Source organism: Artibeus jamaicensis, unplaced genomic scaffold (assembly GCF_021234435.1).
Source record: "Artibeus jamaicensis isolate MK-2021 breed Jamaican fruit bat unplaced genomic scaffold, CSHL_Jam_final contig_240, whole genome shotgun sequence".
Classification (NCBI taxonomy): domain Eukaryota; kingdom Metazoa; phylum Chordata; class Mammalia; order Chiroptera; family Phyllostomidae; genus Artibeus; species Artibeus jamaicensis.
In genome coordinates, this window is record NW_026521506.1 from 18,926,906 (window position 1) to 18,949,910 (window position 23,005).

The 23,005-nt window shown below is 36.0% G+C and overlaps 1 protein-coding gene across 7 annotated transcripts in view; it reads right to left on the bottom strand.

Moving 5' to 3' along the window:
- The window catches only part of FGF13 (fibroblast growth factor 13), a 610,827-nt gene that overhangs the window by 53,772 nt on the left and 534,050 nt on the right, over positions 1 to 23,005 (bottom strand). For all 7 annotated transcript variants that reach the window (XM_053662402.1, XM_053662396.1, XM_053662397.1 and 4 more), the window contains one exon: positions 20,475 to 20,578. In XM_053662402.1, the coding sequence (XP_053518377.1) occupies positions 20,475 to 20,578 (104 nt within the window). The remainder of the gene's footprint in view (positions 1 to 20,474; positions 20,579 to 23,005) is intronic.

Here is a 23,005-nt window from a genome sequence, read left to right on the forward strand (position 1 = left end):
ATAAAAATGTTTCATAAAAAACTCTTAAAAACTTACTGCTTTTCCATAAGCTGTACTTGTAAGCAAAAATAACATTTTATTTTTGTCTTTAAAACATTTTTTAAAGATTTTATTTATTTACGTTTAGCTACAGGGGGAAGCAGAGAGAAAGAGGAGGGAAACACCAACATGTGGTTGTGTCTCGTGTGCCCCCTACTGGGGGCCAGGCTGCAACCAAGGCATATGCCCTGACTGGGAATCAAACTGGTGACCCTTTGTTTCACAGGCCAATGCTTAATCCACCGACCCACACCAACCAGGGCAACAAAAATTACATTTTAGACTCTATAACTGAATGAGCCTCAACAAATGTTTCTAAGATTTTTGTTACATAGAAAGCTGCCCTGGTCCAATGTTCATTCAATCACAGTGATGGGGACAGAAACATTTATTGAGCACCTGTATATGCCAGACAATTCACATAAGTAATCTTACTGAATCCCAGGAATATGTAATACTCCATATTTTAGATGACAAATCTGAAGGTTAAAGTATAAGATAACTTGTCCAAGGTGACACAGGTGGCAAATGACAGTGGAGGGTGTATATGCATATGATGCCTGTATTTGGTCTCAGAAGTGGGCTCTCCTGTTCACCTAGAGTCTGTGACTCTACGAACAGGGATAATAAGGACTATAGGGCTACCCCTATAGTTCCTTCCCCTACATTTATATAATTATATCATGAGATAGAAAATTTTATGCAATGCCATATTTAAGGAATATTTACAGTGCCCTTAAAAGTCAAACCACTGAGTTGGACTGTCTCCCTAAGAAACAAAGAAACAAACAAAAAATTGTCAACAATAGAAAGCTGTATCATAAACTCTTCAGCATTGTCCTACAAGTTACATGTACTCAAAATCCTTCCAGTTCTTGACAGAATTATACACATCTCTGTCTTCAAATATATTTTCAAAGGAGGAAACTGGGAATATTATTGATTTTACTGTGCTTCTCTAAAATGGAACAATTTGTGTATAACTAGGAATTTTATGACAGATTCCGCATCCTCTAAAAGTTATCTTTAATTCCACTACCATTTAGAGGTGAAATGAAACTATAAACTATGAAACAGCTTTTCCTGGCTCATTTATGAGGAAATAGGACAGAAGTGCTTGTGTTTAATTTTCAAACACAAGCATTTTAAATGCGAATGCCAGTATTTTTTAAATTTTTGATAAAATAAAATGTAAAGGAGTACATAAACAAAACCAAGTCAAACCCACTATATTAGCCTTTCCTCTTCCTCCAGACCACCAAAGCTTGTACATTTTATCTACTAACAATTCCTCTGAAGAAATCTCAAGCATGTTTTATTGCCAGCAAAAGTAATATATATTCTAGGGAATTATAATGTGATAAATTTATAGAAGAAAGAAAACTTTCATGAATATATCAGAAGCTTGCTAACATTTTGTAGAATCACTAATAAAACCTCTTGACATAGTATATAACTTGGGTAACTTTGGAGCTAAATTTGTTTTAATTTGACCTATGATTATATATTTGTTAAAACTTGTGCATTCAGGACTTCCGCCAAGATGGAAGCATAGATGGAGACACCGTGCTTCCTCACACAACCAAGTTTAGAGACAACTAAATAATAGCAATAGAAAACACAGCCAGCACACGGAAAATTGAACTTTCCGGAAGTCCGATAACAACAAATTCTTCAGCCTGACCGGTAAGAGGGGCGAAACCAGCAGCTGGCAGAGCGGGGTTACACAGGAAAACTCGGTCAGACGGACTCAGGTGCGTGGAATCCAGGCGCAGGCTTGGACCTGGTGGGCAACTCAGCAAGCAATCGCAGGAAAACAGTGAGGGAGCAGGGCTGCGGGTTGACTGTGGTCGCGCATTTGTGTGTGGATAGACAACCGTGGGAGTAGGCAATTGGACGAGAGCCAGCAGCCCCAGCAGCAAGCGGTGGTGGAGGGTGCCGCCATTTCCCAACTCTGAGCCCACCTCCACGTACAGCGTCATAATCCAGCGACCTAAGTGGCCCTGCCCCGGTGAACAACCGAAGGCTCTGCTCTTCACCCAGCTGCAAGAACAGCGGAGGGGGCTGCCCATTCCCTGCTCTGACCCCGCCTCCACATACAGAGTCACAACCCAGCGACCTGGGAGTCCAAGGCTCCACTCCTCAGACTTAACGGTGAGAACAGACCAAAAATGGCTCAAGAAGATCTCAAAGTCCCAGAGCCTATAAATCTAAGTGATGAAGAAATAGCAAAACTCTCAGATGCACAGTTTAAAACACTGGTCATCAGGATCCTGACAGAACTGGTTGATTATAGCCACAAATTAGACAAACATATGAAGGTGAAACTAATTGAAATGAATGGAATTGCACAGGAAACCAATAGCGATGAAAAGGAAACTGGGACTCAAATCAATGGAGTGGACCAGAAGAAAGCAAATAATGGCCAAACAGAAAAGAGTCAAGAAGCAAGAATTCAAAAAAATGAGGAGAGTCTTAGGAACCTCCAGGACATCTTTAAACGCTCCAACATCCAAATTATAGGGGTACCAGAAGGGGGAAAGGAACAGCCACCAGTGGAAAACTTATTTGAACAAATAATAAAGGAGAATTTCCCCAATCTGGCAAAGGAAATAGACTTCCAGGAAATCCAGGAAGCTCAGAGAGTCCCAAAGAAGTTGGACCCAAGAAGAAACACACCAAGGCACATCATAATTATATTAGCCAAGATTAAAATGAAGGAGAGAATCCTAGAAGCAGCAAGAGCTAAGGGGACAGTCACCTACAAAGGAGTCCCCATCAGACTGTCAGCGGATTTCTCAAAAGAGACCCTACAGGCAAGAAGGGGCTGGAAAGAGGTATTCCAAGTCATGAAATCCAAAGACCTACAACCAACATTGCTCTATCCAGCAAAACTTTCATTTAAAATGGAAGGACAGATAAAGTGCTTCTCAGATAAGGTCAAGTTCAAGGAGTTCATCATCACTAAGCCCTTATTATGTAAAATGTTAAAGGGACTTCTCTAAGAAAAAGAAGTTAAAAAACATGAACAGTGAAAGGACAGCAAACTCACAGTTATTAACAACCACACCTAAAACAAAAGCAAACTAAGAGGACAGCTAGATCAGGAGTGGAAACATAGGAATGAAGATCTCAAGGAGGGTTAGCAACAGGGGAGTGGGAGGAGGAGAAGGGGGGAGAAGGTACAGAAAATAAGCAGCATAGACAGTAGATAGAAAATAGATGGGGGGGCAAGAATAGTATGGGAAATATAGGATCTAAAGAACTTGAGACACATGGTCATAAACTGAAGGGGGGTAATGGTGGGGATGGGGGGTAGGGTGGAGGGGAATGAGGGGGGGAATAGAACAACTGTAACAGCATAATCAATAAAAAATAAATAAAAAAACAACAAAAACTTGTGCATTCAGTTGCCCAGAGATCCCTTCTGATAAATACAAGTTTTCTAATACTGTTTTACTGGTTTTGGAATAAAACTAGAGAATGGATAATTACCATCTGAGAAAGTAAAGCCTCTAACTACCACAATTATCCACATTACTTTGAATTGCATGAAAAGAGAAATAACAAATGTTTGGAAGACTGCACTATGGACGAAACTAAACAAACCAGCACTCACGCGCGTGCGCGCGCACACACACACACACACACACACACACACACACACACACACAGCCCTGATATTGACATAGAAAGAAAGTCATGTATTTTCTGTTGTTGTATAGAGCAATAACATCTGAGCTTTAAGTCCACTTGATATATTTACTAGTTCATTACCAGTGTGTCAAGAAAAGAGAGGAGTCAAGTGAACCTTTACTTACATGATATAATAACTAAGTGGGTACACCATAAAAGTTTATTTCTAAGCCCAAATGAGAATATCTTCCATTTAGAAATATCTAGGTATGTACCTTACCATTTTCAAAACCTGGCTCCCTCCCTTTACATACAGCAAATTGCTATATTTTGACACTGTTCACACATTTATTAATTATATGAGTCATAGACTGTGAAAATGTGACATTTTCCATAGTTCAGTGGGACAAAGAGCAGGACCATTAAGTAGAGGCAATTAGAAGACAAAAATAGTCATCCTTTATTGGTCAAGCCCGATTATGTTCCCAGTGGAATCTTAATAGTTTTACATAAATAAACCAGATAATCAAAGGCAGAGAAAAAGAAAATAATGTTTTCATGAAACATTCTTTAGAAAATCATGTCTACTCTTTTGATCATGAGTAGAAAATAATTATTCCTTTCCTCAGGTATAACCCATATATTTCAAAGACCATCCCCTAGCCCCCCAGTACTAACAAGCACTCATTTTATCTGCACACTACTCTACCCCATTGATGTGGATTTTATTAAAAATTTAATAACGAGCCCTGGCTGATGTAGCTCAGTGGATTGAGTGTTGGGCCTGCGAATCAAAGGGTCACTGCTTCGATTCCCAGTCAGAGCACATTCCTGGGTTGTGAGCCAGGTCCCCAGTAGGGGGTGTACAAGAGACAATCACACAGTGATGTTTCTTTGTCTCTCTCCTTCCCTTCCCATCTCTCTAAAAATAAATAAATACAATCTTTTAAAAAATTAATAATGAATGCAAAGTTGAAGTATTAATGGCTTGCAAAATAGATTCCAGGGGCCATAGGAATCAAATTTAATGCTCTCATTTAATATTTGAGGTAATTGAGATTCTGACAAAGGAAAGAGATGCCCAAGTTCATACAGTCATTTGAATAGGATTTAGAAGCTGCATTCCCAGATGTCTAGTTCAGTGTACCTACCAGTGCAATTGTGAGATTACCACTTGTTCAACCAGTGACTCTCATGCATTTAAAAAAAGGATATAATCAAATAGCATTTTATTCACCACTATTTTGGAATGGTGACAAACACGTGGTATCTGCATAAACCTCCATGACAAAGAGGGAGAGAGATATAGACACATACATACATGGAAACACCCATATAACTTGGTTTTATTTCTAAATGGTTTCTTACCAAGTTGTATCATTTTTGATTGAGGCACCTGTTTTTTATGTGAAAGAGAGAAATCATTTATTTTTCTCAATCTTTATCCTCTTACATAGTAAAATTTTCTTCTATCATCTATATACTGAATATTAGTAGAGTGCCTACTGGCTATTTAGTGATGAATTCCATCTGGTGCAGGGGTGGGGGATGGGCAGAAGGGGGTTAAATAGTAATGGACAAAAATACAATAAATTTTTTTAAAAGAAAGAGAAATAGCTTAAAACAGGGTTCAGAGATATGAAATTTACACAAAAAACCATCTGGGGAATAAAAGAGGGACATAAAAACAGTACACATACTGCATTCCAAGAACACAAAGTAAGGCACTCATACGAGCTCAGGTTGTAATATTATAAAAAAATAGTCTGATATTATCAAATACTTCTTGAATCTCTATATTTACAATTGACTCAATGAATCCAAACAGAGTTATGGCCTTCAGGATGTGTACTCTAGCTTCTATCAAGGGACTTTTGCTAAATAAAAATGTGAAGGCAATGAGTTCTTCCATGGGCCATTCAGGAAAGAAGGTTATTGATGTAGACAAAACAAACAAAGCAAATACAAACAAGAAATCCTAGATCATTTGAATTCAGAATGATACATGTGAAGGGAAAACAAACTACTAGGTATTTCATATAAATATTTCATATAAATACTACCAAGTATTCTTATAAAAGAAATTTTCAATTAAAAGCAAGAGTTAAAACTGAGTTGGTAAGGAAGCTTCTTTTAGCAACCATAAAGAAATACAATAAAACTGTATAGAGGGACAGTTGTCCCTCAAATTAAGAGGGATGCCCACTGAAGGTATCTAATTGCCTTGGAGTCTACTGTTGATATCCTAACAGAAGAAAAAGTTTCTGAGACCTTTGGAAACTATATGAATGTGCCATAAGATCCTATCACAGGTAGTGATTCTAGAATTCTGCAGAAGACTGACACTCAACAGACAACTGAAAAAAGTTCATATATCTTACAAGAAAGCCACTTAATGTTTTTTGGCAACACTGCCTCACATATAAAGATGACGTACATACCCACAATGTCTAGTGATGAAGAACCCTTTGAGTATGACTCTAGGCCATAATAAAAAAATTTAAATAGACAAAATGATGAATTTCAAGCTATTTTTGTTTGTTGTTATAAAATATACCTATTGTGACTTTCCATTTAATTCAGCAGTACAAAAGAATAATTTGAATACAGTAGTTTTTCTTGATGACTTGTCAAGTACACATCATGTGATAAAAGGTGATATAGGCAATACGGCTATGAAAGAATAAATCACCATATATAATATTATATATTTTGGTATTTTCAGTATACTGGGCTATTTCTATAATTCTAAGCTTAGAGTCCTAGAAACAGGACAAACTTAGAATGGAAATTCTTTTTATGGCAAAGGTTCTTTGTCATGCTACAAACTAAACCCTCTCACATAGGATCCTCCTATACAGAGAAAGTACCTTTACTTCAAGGATCCCTCATGAATTTTTGACCCATCATGGATTCTGGTATAGCAGCTCTGTATATACCTTCCTGAAAGATTAATTTCTTCAATAGATTGAATGAAACACTGGTTCATGGAAAAATGGTAATAGGATTGGGTAGCAACAATAATACCAAATGAGCAATTATTAAGATCTCATAAAAAAGACAAATTTTCTCTATTATTGCTGTAGTAAACTCCCGATGGAAAAAAATATGATTTTTAAACATCTTGCTGCTGACTTTTAGGAACAAAGTTTAATCTTAAATTCTCAGAGAAAATACATTATTTATGCAAAGAATACTGATTGGCTTCAATTTTTTTCCCCTAATGCTCCAACCAATGTTTGAAAATTCAGTGCAGCCATTCGGTTGAATAAACCCACATGCTAATTTATAACCAATAAAATAGTCATTGATTCATTAAGAAGTTAAATGTTGGTAAATTCCAGGGGAAAAAGTGTTATTGTGCTTGTAAAAGTGAAATGGGAATATGCTGAACAATTTGTGAAGTAATTAACTAATGTGCCAAAAATGAGCAACTTGCTGAAGAGACTTTCCAGGTTTTTTCACAGTGGGCACTATTTTCATTTTCCCTGACTTAAAAACACCATATGAAGTTTGAGTTCCCCTCAGCTTAAAGAGTGATGAGCTATATAGACGCTACTTATTCAGTAAATCAGTGGGTCAATTTCTCATATGCTTATAACACATTTCATATGGAAAGATATTATGCTTTTACCTCTGTACAAATGGCACTGATATCTTCGTATAATTTCTTGGGCTCCTGAATTTTGCATTTGAAGAAAACTATGTAATGTCAGCTAAGAAAATTACATCATATTAAAGGAACAACTCAAAGAAATTGTACAAATGACACTTGTATTGAAGATACATAGGAAAAGGCTAGACTGCATATTTGTAAAGCCTCTCAAGGGTTAAGTCACCATTCAAGGATGCATAACAACACTTCAGGAAATAATAATAAAAAAACACTGAATGAAGCATGGGTGGTTAAAAGAAAATAAAAATCCAAACCAAATAATTATCAAACTTCTTTCAGCATGCTTTTAAAAAAATTATTCATTTTTTATCCTCACCTGAGGACATTTTTTTTCATTGCTTTTAGACAGAGAAGAAGAAAGATAGGAAGGAAGAGAGAGAAACGTCAATGTGAGAGTGAATAATCAACTGGTTGTCTCCCACATGTGCCCTGACCAGGGATCAAAGCTGTAACCTTTTGGCTACAGATGACACCCCAACCAACTGAGCTATACTGGCCAGGGCTTTCAGCATGCTTTTTCATATCAGTATTTATCCAGTATAGTAACTTAGTACAGCACCAATCAAAGCTCATTATGGTTCCAATTTTTAAACTAAGGCAGTTCACAATTATTCTGACAAAAATGGCAAATATTTCCCCACCTCAACTGGAAGGTTGACCATATAAAAAGACCATTATATAAATGTTTCTATCTTTACCACAAAAACTGTCAAATATTTTGACAGAAAATGCTAAATAAAATAGTAAGAAGACCCAACCTTTTATGTATGTAATCGAATTAGTTAAAATCTATTTGTATAGCTACTTGTATGAATATTAGCACTGATGGGGAATAAAAAGCAATGAAGGTAAACTTACTTGAAAACATCTGCCATCATATGACCTCCTCTACTGACTCACTGAACTTCTGCCCTTTTATAGCACATGTTTACAACTAAGGTAGGATCAGGGATTATGAGGTGCCTGGGGCAGGTGCTCCCACACTGTAGAACCTGAGGATGATACAGCTTAGCACATAGAGGCTAGCTAGAATTTCAGAGAGTGCTAATAACTTTCTGGAGGCAATTGCACTTCATTTTCGCCCCTGCAACTACCCTGACTGAGGTGACCTGCCTTGTCAAAAAAGAAAGACAACTGGGTCTGAAAAATGTCTAGTCCAGAATTGTTTCCAAAACATCTGGAATTCTTATATTTCTTCATTATTATTATTCCTCACCTGTCTGCTTGCATCATTTGAATACTTTGATGGTGTTTAAAGAAAAAAAAATAACTGCTATTTATCCATGCAGCTTGTAGGAAAACAACTGCCACTCTTTCTCCATGTCCAGATGCAAGGCCCGAGAGGCAGAGGCCTTACCTCATGACAGCAAGAGCCACAAGCAACAGGGGAACATCACCAAAATGTGTCATAGATATTGGAAAAAAATAAAACACCTTCCCTGATGTTGAAAATCCACAAGTTTCCCCACAGCTTTGGATCTTTGAGTGAGCAGCCATTGATGAAGGATGATGGATAAAAGGCTAAAATGTTGAAAAGGAAATATGCATCTATCTAAAAATCTGGAAAGAAGGCTTACTAAAAGAGCTTGCAAACCATGTAAGATAAAGTGTCCACGATGTGGACAGAAATCAGGCCAAGGTCCAGAGCAAAGAAAAGCACTGAGCAAAACCACCCATCATGGTTCTGTTGACCTTTATTCTCAAGATTAATTACTGATTTGAATAGAGTCTTATGCCTAGGTCAAAAACAGTATCAGTGAAAGTGTTTCCCAAGCCTGTTATCTTATGTGAAATTTAAGAACTGTTAGATTCAAATACCCCTGTGACATACAAGTGCTCTGATTTATTGATAGCCCTATTGGAAACAGAACGTTTTTGTTTGAGTAAACAATTCTATTTAGGAGTAGAGGACTATAAAGAAATACAATGAGTGGGCTAGGTAGCTTCCCTTGTTGTTAGGCAAGGATATTAGGAATATAAATGTGATAAGCAACTTTAGTAAATGTGCTTTTTATCCACTTACTGTCTCTGGTGTTAACCACTCATCTAACCACCCATCTAATCAGGGAGAAGTAGTATATGAGTAACAGGGTGGTAAGGGTCAAAACCTTGCTCCATTTCCTTAGCAGTCATGAAAGTCACTGGTAGAAATTGGTAATTCCATTATGGAGGAATGAACACTTGGTAATCCTCAAATTATCAGATGTTCGTATGTCTTGTATATTACAGATTCAACAAGTTGTACTATGGGTCAGCATTGCTTCTCTTTGCTATGTCTATTGCTGCAGCATACAATTAGAGAAAACTGGAGAATAAGATGTCCCTGAGTCATTGTCCAAAAGTGTGAGGTAGACTGCAATGTACTTAGAGCTTTGGTTGGTTAAACCCACTGTAAACCACCTGATATACACAAGTGGGAGACTTTGTATTTATTTTTTATAATAATTTTATTACACATAAGACCTTCCTTCCACATAAGAACACTCTGCAAAGTGCTTTTTTAAAATTGTTGTTCAAGTACAGTTGTCTTTGCTTTCAACTGGGAGATGTTTTAAGAATCACACATTTATAAAACTTTTATAAAAAAGGTCTTAATGTGATCTTCTGAAGATCGTGGTTCTAAACATCCAATATATACTGTTTAATAAAACTGGTCAATTTCCATAATGATGCACCCTTACCCACTGCAACCCCAAAGGCACTGAAATTATTTCCCTGCCCTGGCTGGTATGGCTCAGGGGATTGAGTGCTGACCTGTGAAACAAAGGATCATTGGTTCGATTCCCAGTCAGGGCACGTGCCTGGCTTGCAGGCCAGTTCCCCAGTTGGGGGTGCGTTAGAGGCAACCACACATTGATGTTTTTCTCCCTCTCTTTCCCCTCCCTTCCTCTCTGTCTAAAAATAGATAAATAAAATAAAAAATAAATTATTTCCCTATGTCAAATTTTCTAACAATGAGTTCTGGACTAAAAATAGCATTGCACAGCTGCAGGAGTTGGGGAGAAACAGTTTATGCCGACCCTACCTGTAGTAGAGCAACTATTGACAATTAGGACTCTTAACATAAGCTGTCTCTTGATGTACACTGTAAACTCTACCTTTGTCAGTATCGATCAATGTGACCACTTTGCAGTGCCTAGTACCTTGTGGATGTTCCACAGATATCTGGTAATTGATTGGTTGACAAACCTCTTGAACCCTTTGATGTCTCAGGTACTCTGGGAGTTTAGATGGGTAACTGGGCTCTCTCAGACTAGAGGAATGAAGAGAGTTTTTAGGAAATCTCTCAGTTAAAGGTTATGATACAGTATGAAATTGCTCAGCTTTAAGTCTCCCCTAGGCTTATTCAGTGCAAATAGCCTACAGAGAGGCTCTTTCGGTAGCACTTGTATTATGCTGAATCATTGTTATGATGCGGGCAGGGACCAGGGAATACTTTATACAATATTTGTGAGAATTCTTTAATCAGGCAAGCAACCAAACACTTTGGTTATTGTAGCCTTGATGATTTTGTGGCCAGATTATTGGCATGGATTTGTTATGTGCAGGTTTTTCTGTTATATTTGTTATATACTTTTACAATGGAGTTTTACCTGTTGGAATCTCATTTCTGAAAGCTATCACTGTCATTTTTCTCACATCTTTTGTCAATTATGAAAGTTTACAGGATGGTTCATATACTCCTGCTGGTAAGCATTTTTTCATACTCTGTATTATACCAGTCTGTGTTCTAACAACTTGGGGTAGGTTAGTTACATTTGACCTTTTGAAATGTCTATAATAACAGTTTTCTCAGGTAAAAATGGACATCATCTCTAATTCTGGCTACTCCTGTTATATTCCGAACCAGAATTCCTGTGCATATCTGAGGCTCTTAAGAAAGGGGATGTTATATATCATACCTACTGACTATATGCAAAATCTACCCAAGAAATAAGTTGAGGCTTTCCCAGTAGTTCCATTTTCAGGACTGTCAAAAGCAGCATGAGCATATCTGATGAATAACTTAATCAAAATGTTAGAGTAGACATGTTATCTATTCACACATTCAACCTGGACAAAACACATGAAATGTATTAGTTAGGGGCTTGGCAGTTATTAACCTTGATCAGGGATCAAGGAATCAGGGATCAGGGATCAGGGATCATAGGTTTTCCCTATGATCAGGGAAATGCTTTCATTTAAGGTTTCCCTGTTCAGAAGTCACAATTCCCTTTAAGCAATGAAACCACTGAAACCAGTATTGTTGACTCCAATTTTTTTATTGTGTCTCAGTAATTTACTTTTTTATATAACCTTAAAATGTTAACACTTGAAAGGACCCATGAAAGGTTATAATCAAGCCCTTTAACTTCTTTTAAATATTCAAAAGGGCTGATACAATATTGAAAATGTCTTCATTGTTTATTATATACATCTTTATAAGTATGTGAATAAATATTTATCAAGAAGGTAATTTTTAATGGTCATTACTATATGAGTAAGGGGAGGAAGAAAAATCAAATCAGTTACCACATAAGATTCATTAGGTTAACTATTTTATTTATTTAGTTATTAAAAGAATTTTATTTATTTATTTTTAGAGAGAAGGGAAGGGAGAAAGAGAGGGAGAGCAACATTAATGTGTGGCTGCTTCTAGCACACCCCATACTGGGGACCTGGCCTGCAACCCAGGCATGTGCCTGGACTGGGAATCAAACTGGCAATACTTTGGTTCTCTGGCCCGCACTCAACCCACTGAGCCACACCAGCTAGGGCTAGGTAAACTATTTTAAAACACCATTTGAATGGGAAGAAGGGCCAAAAGAAAAAGGTCTTGATGGTTTCTGTGGATTAAAATTATACAAATATTTAAGGCTGCTGTGTCCTTGTTGATTTTCTATCTGGAAGATCTATCCATTGATGTCAATATGGTGTTGAAATCCACTACTATGACTGTATCCCTTTATATCCATCAAAATTTGGTTTATATATTTAGGCATATAAATGCTGATAAGGGTTATATCTTCTCATTTGACTGCCCCCTTTATCATTAGGTAGTGTCCTTCTTTCTGTTACTATAAGCCTTTGTTTAAAACAAACTCACAGATACAGAGAACAGTCAGACAGCTGTCAGAAGGGAGGAGTTTATAGGGCTGGGTGAAAAAGGTAAAGGGATTAAGCAAAAAGTAATCCCCAAAACTCATAGACAACAGTACCAGAGGGGTGATCACCAAAGGGAAGGGGGATAGTGGGAGGTAGAAAAGAGTAAAAGGGGATCAGTGGTGCTGGAAGGAGACTTGATTTGGGGTGGTTAACACACAATACAAAATAAAGATGACGTATCATAAAATTTTACACTTATATAATTGTATTAACCAATGCCATCCCAATAAAAACTCAATAAAAACTGAATAATTTTTATTAATAAAAATTCCACTCCAGCATTATAAATAATGATATTCCTAGAACAAAATAAAGTAAAATAATACAAAAAGAAGGCAGGAACTAAAAACAATGTCTGCACCAAGACATGAGAAACATGTCAAAACAGCCACTGGGTAATTGTATAAAATATAGCCAAATGTCTTATTTGCTCTGTTTTATAAAGCTATTAAGCATTACCAAATATGTCTCTTGAGCACTCTCCAAAGGTATTACATGTTCAGCGTAGGCTATATATTTAAAACAGGACTATTTTAGTAATTTCAAAACAACTCATTCCATAACAACAGATCAATACATATGATTGGTTTTTCCCATTTGTCTTTCATGTATGTGTGTTGTATGTGTGTCTGTGTGTGTATGTTTGTATATATTACCTCCTTACATATGGCTGTACTTGCCTAATTTCTTCTTTATTGTTGCTGCCAAATATTTTATTCTTTAGCTCTAAGAGACTGGCTTTTTTCCTACAAATATGAATTTAGCTTTTGAGTTAAAGCCATGAGACACTCTTAAATATGTGCCCCATGACCTCTCATTTGGATTGTTTTTTCAACTTGGCCTCAAAAACATTATACAGAGCCAATCTTATGCTATTTAGCTACAACTACAATTGTCTTTCTGACTTCTGAGGAAGTACCATCTTTAGTCATTCTTTCCCCTATGAAACTAGACCTTCACCCTGAATAATTTACCAGTTTGGGTTATCTTTTTTTTTTTCTTACAGAGACCACAAAGAGAAGGCACTTGACTTCAAGGGTACAACCAATCAGATTTATTTAATTTACATTTAAATAGTGCCAAGCTAGGTTTTCTTTCATATTTGAATGGAATTTCTATTAACTGAAAAAAGAACTAAAAATATGAAATATTCTGTGACTTGGGAAATGTATTTCAGGTTTGAAAATTATGCTAATTCATTGGTATTCTGAAAGAATATGTAAGATGAACACAGTTACTTCAATATGTTTTTCAATACAATGATTTTAATGACTTCTAACACAATCAACACAATAACTGAAAGTCTCTTTAAAACATAAAATTTAGTTCCATGAGCTAGCAAAGCCATCCATTAGCAAGTAAAATGTGTTTATTTTCTCTGCTTTTTTTCCTGTGAAATAATTTTATTTTCTTCATTTTCCACTTTTAGTGATACCACTCAGAAATATGTGTACAATTATATAACATCCCTTAGAAGTCATTAGTTTGAACTGAAAATGCCCACTAAAAATGTTTATCCCACAGCCACTGAAAACAAAAAAGTTTTTTAGATGTATACACTAAAATTGACAACCTAAGTTTTCATGGTCAACACTTTACTAATTTTATATTAAGTAAATCAAATTCAAGAATTTTTGAATTAATTGAAATACACAAATACTCTAAAGTTGTAATCTGAATTTAAAATTTGTTTGTGTCAACTTGTTTGGTACAGGGTACTACTGGCTATATGCAAAATCCATCCATAAAATCAATTTTTATTTTTTTATTAAAAATATTTTATTTCTTTTTTGAGAGAGGAAACGGGAAGGAGAAATAGAGGGAGAGAAACAGCCATGTGAGAGAGAAACATCAATCAGCTGCCTCTAGTATGTGCCCCAAACCCTGGCTGGCAACCCAGGCATGTGCTCTGACCTGGAATTGAACCAGCGACCTTTTGTTTTGTGGGATGACACCCAGCCCACTGAGCCACACCAGTCAGTGCTCAATTTTGATTTGATAATGATCATTTTCTTTTATATTAAATATAATAGTGCTCATGTTTGCTTTAAATCTTTTTCCTTTTAAAATTGAGCCAATCCCACTTCTCTAAAGAGCTATAATATTTAAACCAGCATTCTCCATTTAATTTTATTAAATGTATAAGCCTCTATGATAAAAATTCTAGCAGTTAAATTATATGAACTTGCTGATATAAAGGTCTGACATAACATTTTGTATGCTACAAATGTTTGCTGTGAGTACTCTGTACAAATATTTTCTAGGGATTGCTTTGAATTGATCTATGAGTTCATCTAAAATTCAACATCCTTTCTGTATTAGAATATGGGCAATAGCTGTGAAGCCATATCTCTGAAAATTAGGTCTTAAATTGTCACACAGTAAAACCAGAGGAACTAGTTCACAGTTGATAGCTAAACATACTAAACATCTGAGGCATCTTGATATAAACCAATCCTCCACTCTTCATATGAAATTAAAACATAAATCAGAACCAAATTTTAATTCACCTGGACAATATAACCTAACCTTTCATTAAATCATGGCATTTAGGCGCAGTGACTTGAATGGTGAACCCCCAAAATCCTTTGCTGCTGAATCCTATTTTTATCTACCTGAATGTAGCTAATGGAAAGCAATGGTGATTTAGCAATGGACTAATTATCTTATTTATCTAAATAGGTTTGGGATTCTTGGAAATATGTTAAAGACTGTGCTCCTAGGAGCAGGATATTTATTCAACATGTTTCCTAAAGGATTATTTACTAATAGCAAAAGAGAGACAAAAGCAAGAACTATGCAGGGTGGGGCAAAAGTCAGTTTATAGTTGTTTATATGGAAAATAATATAATAATTAATAACCCAAGAATAAACTCTGTGTTTTGCATACTCGTAACAGTAATCTTACTTTTGCTCTACCCTTTTTATTGGAAAAATCAGACAATGTATTGATTAGATCACAATGTCTGTGATGGCAGGAGAAACCTGGTAAGTTAAGATATGTGGTAATAATACAGTAAAGAGGGAAAATATGTCCCCTTTATTCAGACCCCAAGTCTAACTGGGCCCCTGGGGTCAAGTAACACACATGATGGCATTGAGCTTACTCTCAGAGAGACCTGCTTCCTGGTCTTGCATCTACTTTGCTGTGGTAGTCCCAGGACCATAAAACAAGAGAGTAAAATCATTCCTATAAGTCCTTCTAGATGGCAAAGGTTTACTTGTCAAAGGATTTCTACTTGACTACACATTTTAGCTATCCCAACCCCAACAACAACCCAAGTAACACTGTGTGATGTGGAAATAGAAAATAAGTGTTGATGAAATATAAGTAATTAGGTAGATAAAAATGCTTCTACTGGAGCATTTCAAAATTAAGAGAAAATGCTTTTGATTTAGCTTTTGAGATTTTATTGTCCTGCTTCTAGTATCTGTTGTTACTCTTCTATTACAATAGATACTAGGACAATAATATTTTCACATGTAGGATTCTTGATTTTCCAGTTAATGATTATTTATTTCAAGCAGTTCTGAAATATGTATTGCAAATAGCTTTATACTATTAAATATTTGTACTATTAAGTTTTGAGGAACTCTCAGAACCATGTATACAACTTATTATTATTGGTAAAGAAAACCCAAAGGTATAAACAAAGTTCTCCATGCATGGTGAATAATAATTTCCTCACAATTCCAGAAAGACTTAGTTATATCAAGGACAAAAGTAAATGTGTTATGAAATAATGGCTAATTATGACTTTCTGTGCCACAGATGGTTTCTCACTGCCACTTGAGCCTACATCAAGTCTGTCCCCCATGGCAACAAGAAAAAAAGGGAGGGGGGTGTGCAGTGCAAAAATCCTGAGATTAATCATGGGAGGTAAATTGCTAACTCTATAGTAATTAACAACATGGAGGTATTATCTCTTCATTAATGGACAAAAGGGAAGATATGGTAAAATGTAAAACTGAATTAAAAAAATTAAGGGATGTAGAAGCATAAATGAAAAAAGTAGAAAAAAGGAAATAAAATAAAAGATCTCTTCCAAGGATCAGCATTTTTTATTTCAAGAAAGTCTTTCAGAATGTAGAGGTAATTTTTTTTGCAAGAGCAGAAGAAATAAGCTCAGCATCAGAAATGTTGAACAACAGATAAAGTACCTATAAATCCCTGGCTTCTGACTTCATTGCAGGGGTTTTCAATGCCATCCAGCAATCATTTTCCTTAGCCCCAGACCAGTGGTTTTCACCACAGACTGTGCATTAGCATTGGCTGGATAGCTTTAGGAAATATTCATGCGCAGACACCACCCTCAGATATTTTGATACAACTAGTTTGGGTATAGCTCAGAAAGGAATTCTTTTCCAAGGTCCTCAGGTAATTCTAATAGGTAGCTAAGGTTGAGACCATTGTGATCAGCAACTTTTTTTTTTTTTTTTTTTTTTTTTGCTGAAGGGCAAGATAGTAAAAAATATAGGCTGGTAGGCCACAGGGTGTCTTTTATAACTATTAAACTCTGCTGTTGTAGCACAAAACCCGCCATGGACAATAAGTAAATTAATGGGATGACTGTTTTCCAATAAAAATTTATTTACAAAAATGGGCAGTAGGCTGGATTTGGCCCACGGGGTACAGTTTACCTGCACCTGGTCAATAGACTGCATCTCTTTCCCAAAAACAACTATTTTAAACATTCTGCCATCCCTATGTCTCTGATTTTCAGCAGATGGCCTCTCATTCTACTTCAATGGGAAAATATAGGTCATCTGGCTGGAAATCCTTCAACTTCCTCATCTATCACCTGCAGACTTACTATACGTACTATACTTATACATACTATACTATACTATACTATACTATACTTACTATACTATCTGCATCTGTCCTTATTTCTCTGCCTTTTATTGTAGTAGTAACCCTTCCTTTCAAAGTGAATCTAATCCTTTCACTCAGACTAAATTCCATTACTCTTCTGAATTCCTCTGGGGCACCACTCCATAAAGGATCCCATCTCCTATGTCTCTAATTTCTTCCTCTCTTACTGGCTCTTTCTCATCAGCTACTAAGTATATCCAAGTGTCTTAATTGAAGAAGCCTCAAAACCTTCCACAATGGGTGTATATACTCACCCATTGCTCCCCTTGGTTTTGAAATTCTACATCTGTTGCCTCTACTTCTTCTCTTCCCATGCACTCCACAAGCCACTAATATGGTTTCTAGGTCCACTAAAAGTACTCTTGTCAAGATTACCAAAGATCTTCACAGGCTATAGTGCTAGTTCTTATATTACTTTTCTCTGAAACACCTGGCATCACTGACTGTTCTGAAAACTCTCTCTCCCACCTTTTGCAATATTGTGATATCTGCCACAATTTGTTGTGCTGCTGCTCACTATGCTGGTATTCCCTAATATTATTTGACAAGTTTTTTTCTTCTTATGCTACATATTCTTTCAGCTATTCAAACACCACCTACATGTTATAATTCCTATATTTTATCTGTACCTCCCATCTCTTTCTCAAGCTATGGGTTGTGCTCAGTTATCTTCTTTCCCAATTCTGCCCTTTTTCTTTTGTTCATCTTGGTTAATAACTTCATTATCAACCCAACTGCTAAAGGTTACATTGTCCTTCTCTCTCAGGGTCCCTAATAACCTACAATTGTCCAAATTTTTAAATGATCTCTACCTGAAGATATTTTATTTCCATCTGTGTAGTGAGTGGCAACTGTACAGGTTCAACCATCCATGGTGATCCCGTTTCCCCTCCAACTCCAATCAGCCACTAAATTCTGATGATTCTACCTCCAAAACATCTCCTGAATCCATCTCCTTTCAGCTTATGCCACTGGAAATGCTTTAAGGCAGACCTTAGTCATCCCTCACCAAGATTATTTTCAATAACTTCCTAATAATTTTCTTTTCAGTAGCCCCTACTTCATTTTCTCATTTTGCTTGCTCCTTAGATCTTCGTGCAATCCAATTTTCTCTTTGCTAAGTGGCAGCTAACAAAACTGCGTACAGCATCAGTAGCATTAAGTTCCATGGTTTTATGTCAGGGAAGAATGATTCTTCCTCTTCTAAATGAAGTATGACATTCATTTAGCTTTTTGGTCACAGGGACACAAGTTGATGAATTCATTAAGACACACTACATCCTAAATGAGTGTGAACATTGCACTTTAAACAACAAAATGGAGCACCCACTGAGGATGGTGATCAACAGTGAAGGGACTCCAAACTACGATCAATAGGAGGTATGAGAAGAAGTGAAAAAGACTGATTCTTTCCTGGAGCAGACTAATTTTGATATTTTCCCCCTATATAAACTCCAGGATTATCAATCACACATGTTTCCTCCTTAACAAAAACATAGTTTATTTCCCATAATAGCAAGTGCTTACTTACAATGCACACAGCAACCCACCTTTGCTGTCTATTGGTTTCTATTTGCTTTCCAACATGGAAAGGAATCCCATCAATGTACAACGTTGATTAACCTGGGAAGTCTTCCTTAGAAATGAGCTGAAATTGACATTTACCAATTTTCATCTGGAATAACGGTCAATTTGAATGGTCGGCTATAAAATTTTAACATCAGTTCCCTAAAGGTAATACTGAATGTCCCGATTTTCTTGCGTGGGGAAATCTGACATATTACCTAACTTAAATGACTTATTGTCATTCTAACTTAAATATTATTTCCCTAAAAAACTGCACTGTTGCAAGATTAAAAAATGTCAATTTTTCCCATCATGGCACTATAATGGTGACCACAACCCAGTGAAATCAGTTCCTGATGATTATTTCCTATGCCATCTGGTATTTATCTTCTCAAAAGTATGCCCAGTATATTCCACGTCCTTCCCATGCTGCATAGTAGTTTCCGAAAGTAGTCATTTATTTTATTAAAAACCTACTTTTGCAACTAGTCCTGTTGAGGTTGTCTGCTGATTTGAATGAGGTTAATTAAAATGGTTCATAATTAAGTTTCCTTACCTCAATGCACAAATCTGAAAAGCAAATCCACTTTTCTATCATTTATAATAATAGTAATGTATTAATAAAGTGGCAGATTTCATGAAGTTTGCAATAAATCCAAATATCTCATTTATAAAAAGAATAAAACCCCTGCATTTATTAAACAATCAGACAGTTGAAATGGCCTGACAGGAATACTGATCGAGATCAGGCTTTTAGAATTATGCTGCTAAAAAAGCGTTACAGCATGCTTTCTTCTGTACCTAACAGGAGTCTCTCTACATACTGGGTTTTGAAATAAATTCTGGAAACATGACAGCAAGAGTGGTTAAAGATAACCATTTTTGCAGTTGGAGAAATAGATTTCTACAGTTATGGTAATAGCTTTCTTCAAGGCTACCTAGTACAAAGTTTTACAAGCAGTTTTCTCCATTCTATCTTTTAACATTCTATCCTTTTTCTTAAAATACATGAAATTAAAAATAAAGATTACAATATCCATAGATTAAGTGGTCTACTGTAAATTGTAACTAGATCTACAGATAAGAATGAAATCCTAAACCTGGTATTATCACATTTGTCTATGTTTAAATGGGAAAAAACCTCTAAATACTAATTTGGCCCCATGTTCCCAATGTTGAATAGGGAACATGGGGCCAAATTAAGATCTAACATCGAAACTGTCTACAATGTTTATAAAACCAAGATAGAAAGACAGGTTATTATATTATATGCTATATAAAATAACCCAAATGCTAATGAATGCAAAAATGCTTACTGAATTTTTGATTTTACACCAAAATGTTAGCTTCAAATGATTAATTAGTAATAAATACAGTTTTCACTGGAAGTTAATTTGGCTTTTCAAATGAGATATTTCTATCAAGGACACTCTTTCTTGTATCACAGGAATCTGCCATGACACATATGCAGCATATTTTATTTCACATCAGATGAAAACCATAACAGTCAAAATATGAACTCAGTGAAAGGCTTACCGAGGTGTACAGGTATCCCTCGCTGTTCATTGCCAAATACAGCTTGGTTTGAACTCCTTGAATAGCCACCACTCGAAGTCCCACTGGGATGAGGTTAAACAGAGCTGAAATAAAAAAGAATTGGAAAACGTGTTATATTCTGAACTCCAGAGCTTTCAAAGTTTCTAAAACACTATATGATCCTCCAAAAGAGATGTGTGCTTGATGAGAAAAGACAGATATATATTTATACACATACAGATAGATAGGACCTCTTCTACCTTTTAAGAGACTTGATTCATGCTTGCAGTCACATGAGTGGGACTATAACTGCATACACTCAAACACCCTGGAGAAAATGGAAGACAATTCTATGGGTATAGTGTTGAAGGTGGGGAACCTTAATGCTTCTGGAGAGATACAGTTCCAGAAATGGGTCTATGTATTAAATAGCTTTATCCTCAATAAACTAAGGTTTTAAACTGCTCCCTAGATAACTACTGAAATTCACAGAGACCGTTACAATCTGCCTCTTGGGGAGAAAGATTCCTAGAATGTTAGAAAGGACACTAGTCAAATTCCCTTGTTTACATTATCAGTATTATTTCCAATGCAACAACCCCAAAATAAATCTGGGCCTTGAAAAAATAGGCATTTTGTACTCTTATGTTCCCAGCGTAGCATTTCTTAAAGAACCAGCACTTTCTTAGAGTTCAGAGTGGTCTTAGCTTTTAATTTTAGGAGCAAAGCTTATGGGAATAAAAATAATGAACTTATAAGTTTATTTATTTTTAATTACTAATTTTTTTTGCAAAATAGTTGTAAGTGGGCAGTCAGCTGGTGCCAAAGAGGCTTTCATTTCTCCATTTGAAGGTTTGACTGTGTGAAATTTACACCCAGGCTCTCCTCACAATCACAAACCACTCACTGGAGAAAACCAGTGGGCGTCCTCCCCCTACCAGCTGTCTACTCCCTCCTACTCCCTGAATAAAAATAAAACAGTACATTTTTAAAGCGTAGTGCTTGCCACACACTTTTGAAAATAGTCTATGCACCTTTCTCTCAAGAGTCCTAGCCCAATGTTGATGATTTTTGTCTTGGTGTGTAAGTTTATTGAGGATGCTATGTCAGTCTGCTATCATTTCTGTGAACAAGAATATAAAGGAGCCACACCATGGGTAAGAAGGGTTTTTCTGAGATCTCCTATCTTGGTGCATATAGATTCTGCTCTAGTAGATGGGGTCATATGGATGAGAAATACTAAGGAACAACTAAATATTCCTTGGTGAGCCTACAATGTATCTTTCCCTTAAAATCAGGATGTTAACAAATGGGAGGTAGGACATATTGTATAGTTCAAAGTACAAGTGTTCCTACTATATGCCACTGATGGCACTTCATTCAATACTCATCATATTAAAAGCTGTGTCCTTTTGTTATGTGAGGTAAAGGAAAGTAATTGCACAGATTGCAAGCCAGGATGTCATGCTATATTTGACAATGCAATGCAAAGGAAAGAAGTCTCAGATATTTGAGCAGATCATGTCTATATCTCTTTCTGTTGACAAAGCCTTACTCAGAGTGAGTCACCAACACACTTTTGTGGATTGATAGCAATCTATACAGTGAAACATGATAATACTACATTGTTTGGAAGTCATAGATCACAATTATATAAAAGTTCATAGTTTAAGAATTTGGAGATCTAAAAAAACCAAAACAAAATAAACCAAACCAAAACCGCCACATGGATTTAGTTTAAAAGCCACACCACTGCATATGACTAGACAACTAGACCATCAGCATATGTCTGAATCCTAGTTTAATCATACTAAGAGATGGCAGAAAATAATAAATGATATCCAGAATTATTTCTAGAATTTCATTTTTTACAATATTCTCAACCTCCTTAGTTCTCTTAATGCAGCTTGTACGAAGTTTAGACAGAGATTGATTTGATTTTCATTGTGTGCCCCAGCCACTTTCTGATGTGGGTTTTAATGAGCAGTATGAAGAAGAGGAGTAAAGAACAATAACCCACACCTGGAATTTTCTATTCCTGAACAATGTTATTAACTATATAGTAGAACATGAATTTCTCACAATGTACCATAAACTTCAATGAAGTGTGATTCAAAAACAAAAATCACCATTCTAAAACAAACCAAAAAATGAAGATAGTAGCAAAACCAGAAAGTGGCTAGTCATACTAAGCCAATCTTTTCTTTAGACATTAAAGATAGATCACAAACTGGGTTGGTTTAAAGTCTGTCTAAAGGAACCATCTTTCTAGATAGAAATGCAAAGAAATTTTATTAAGGGTGAGCTTGCAAAGAATCAATAAAGCCTCTCTGCTTTTATTTATCTAAATCTGGAGCACTTCCTCATGGACTTAAGATTTTATTTTGATTAGGATAAAACTATTCTAAATATGAGAAGAAACTAATTCATTTCATTTGTATATCTGAAACGCATTGATTAAATACCTAAATTCCATTTTCATCAAAGTTTTAAAGAAGTTTTTAATAAATAAAAGGACCTTTGTTTCTTGT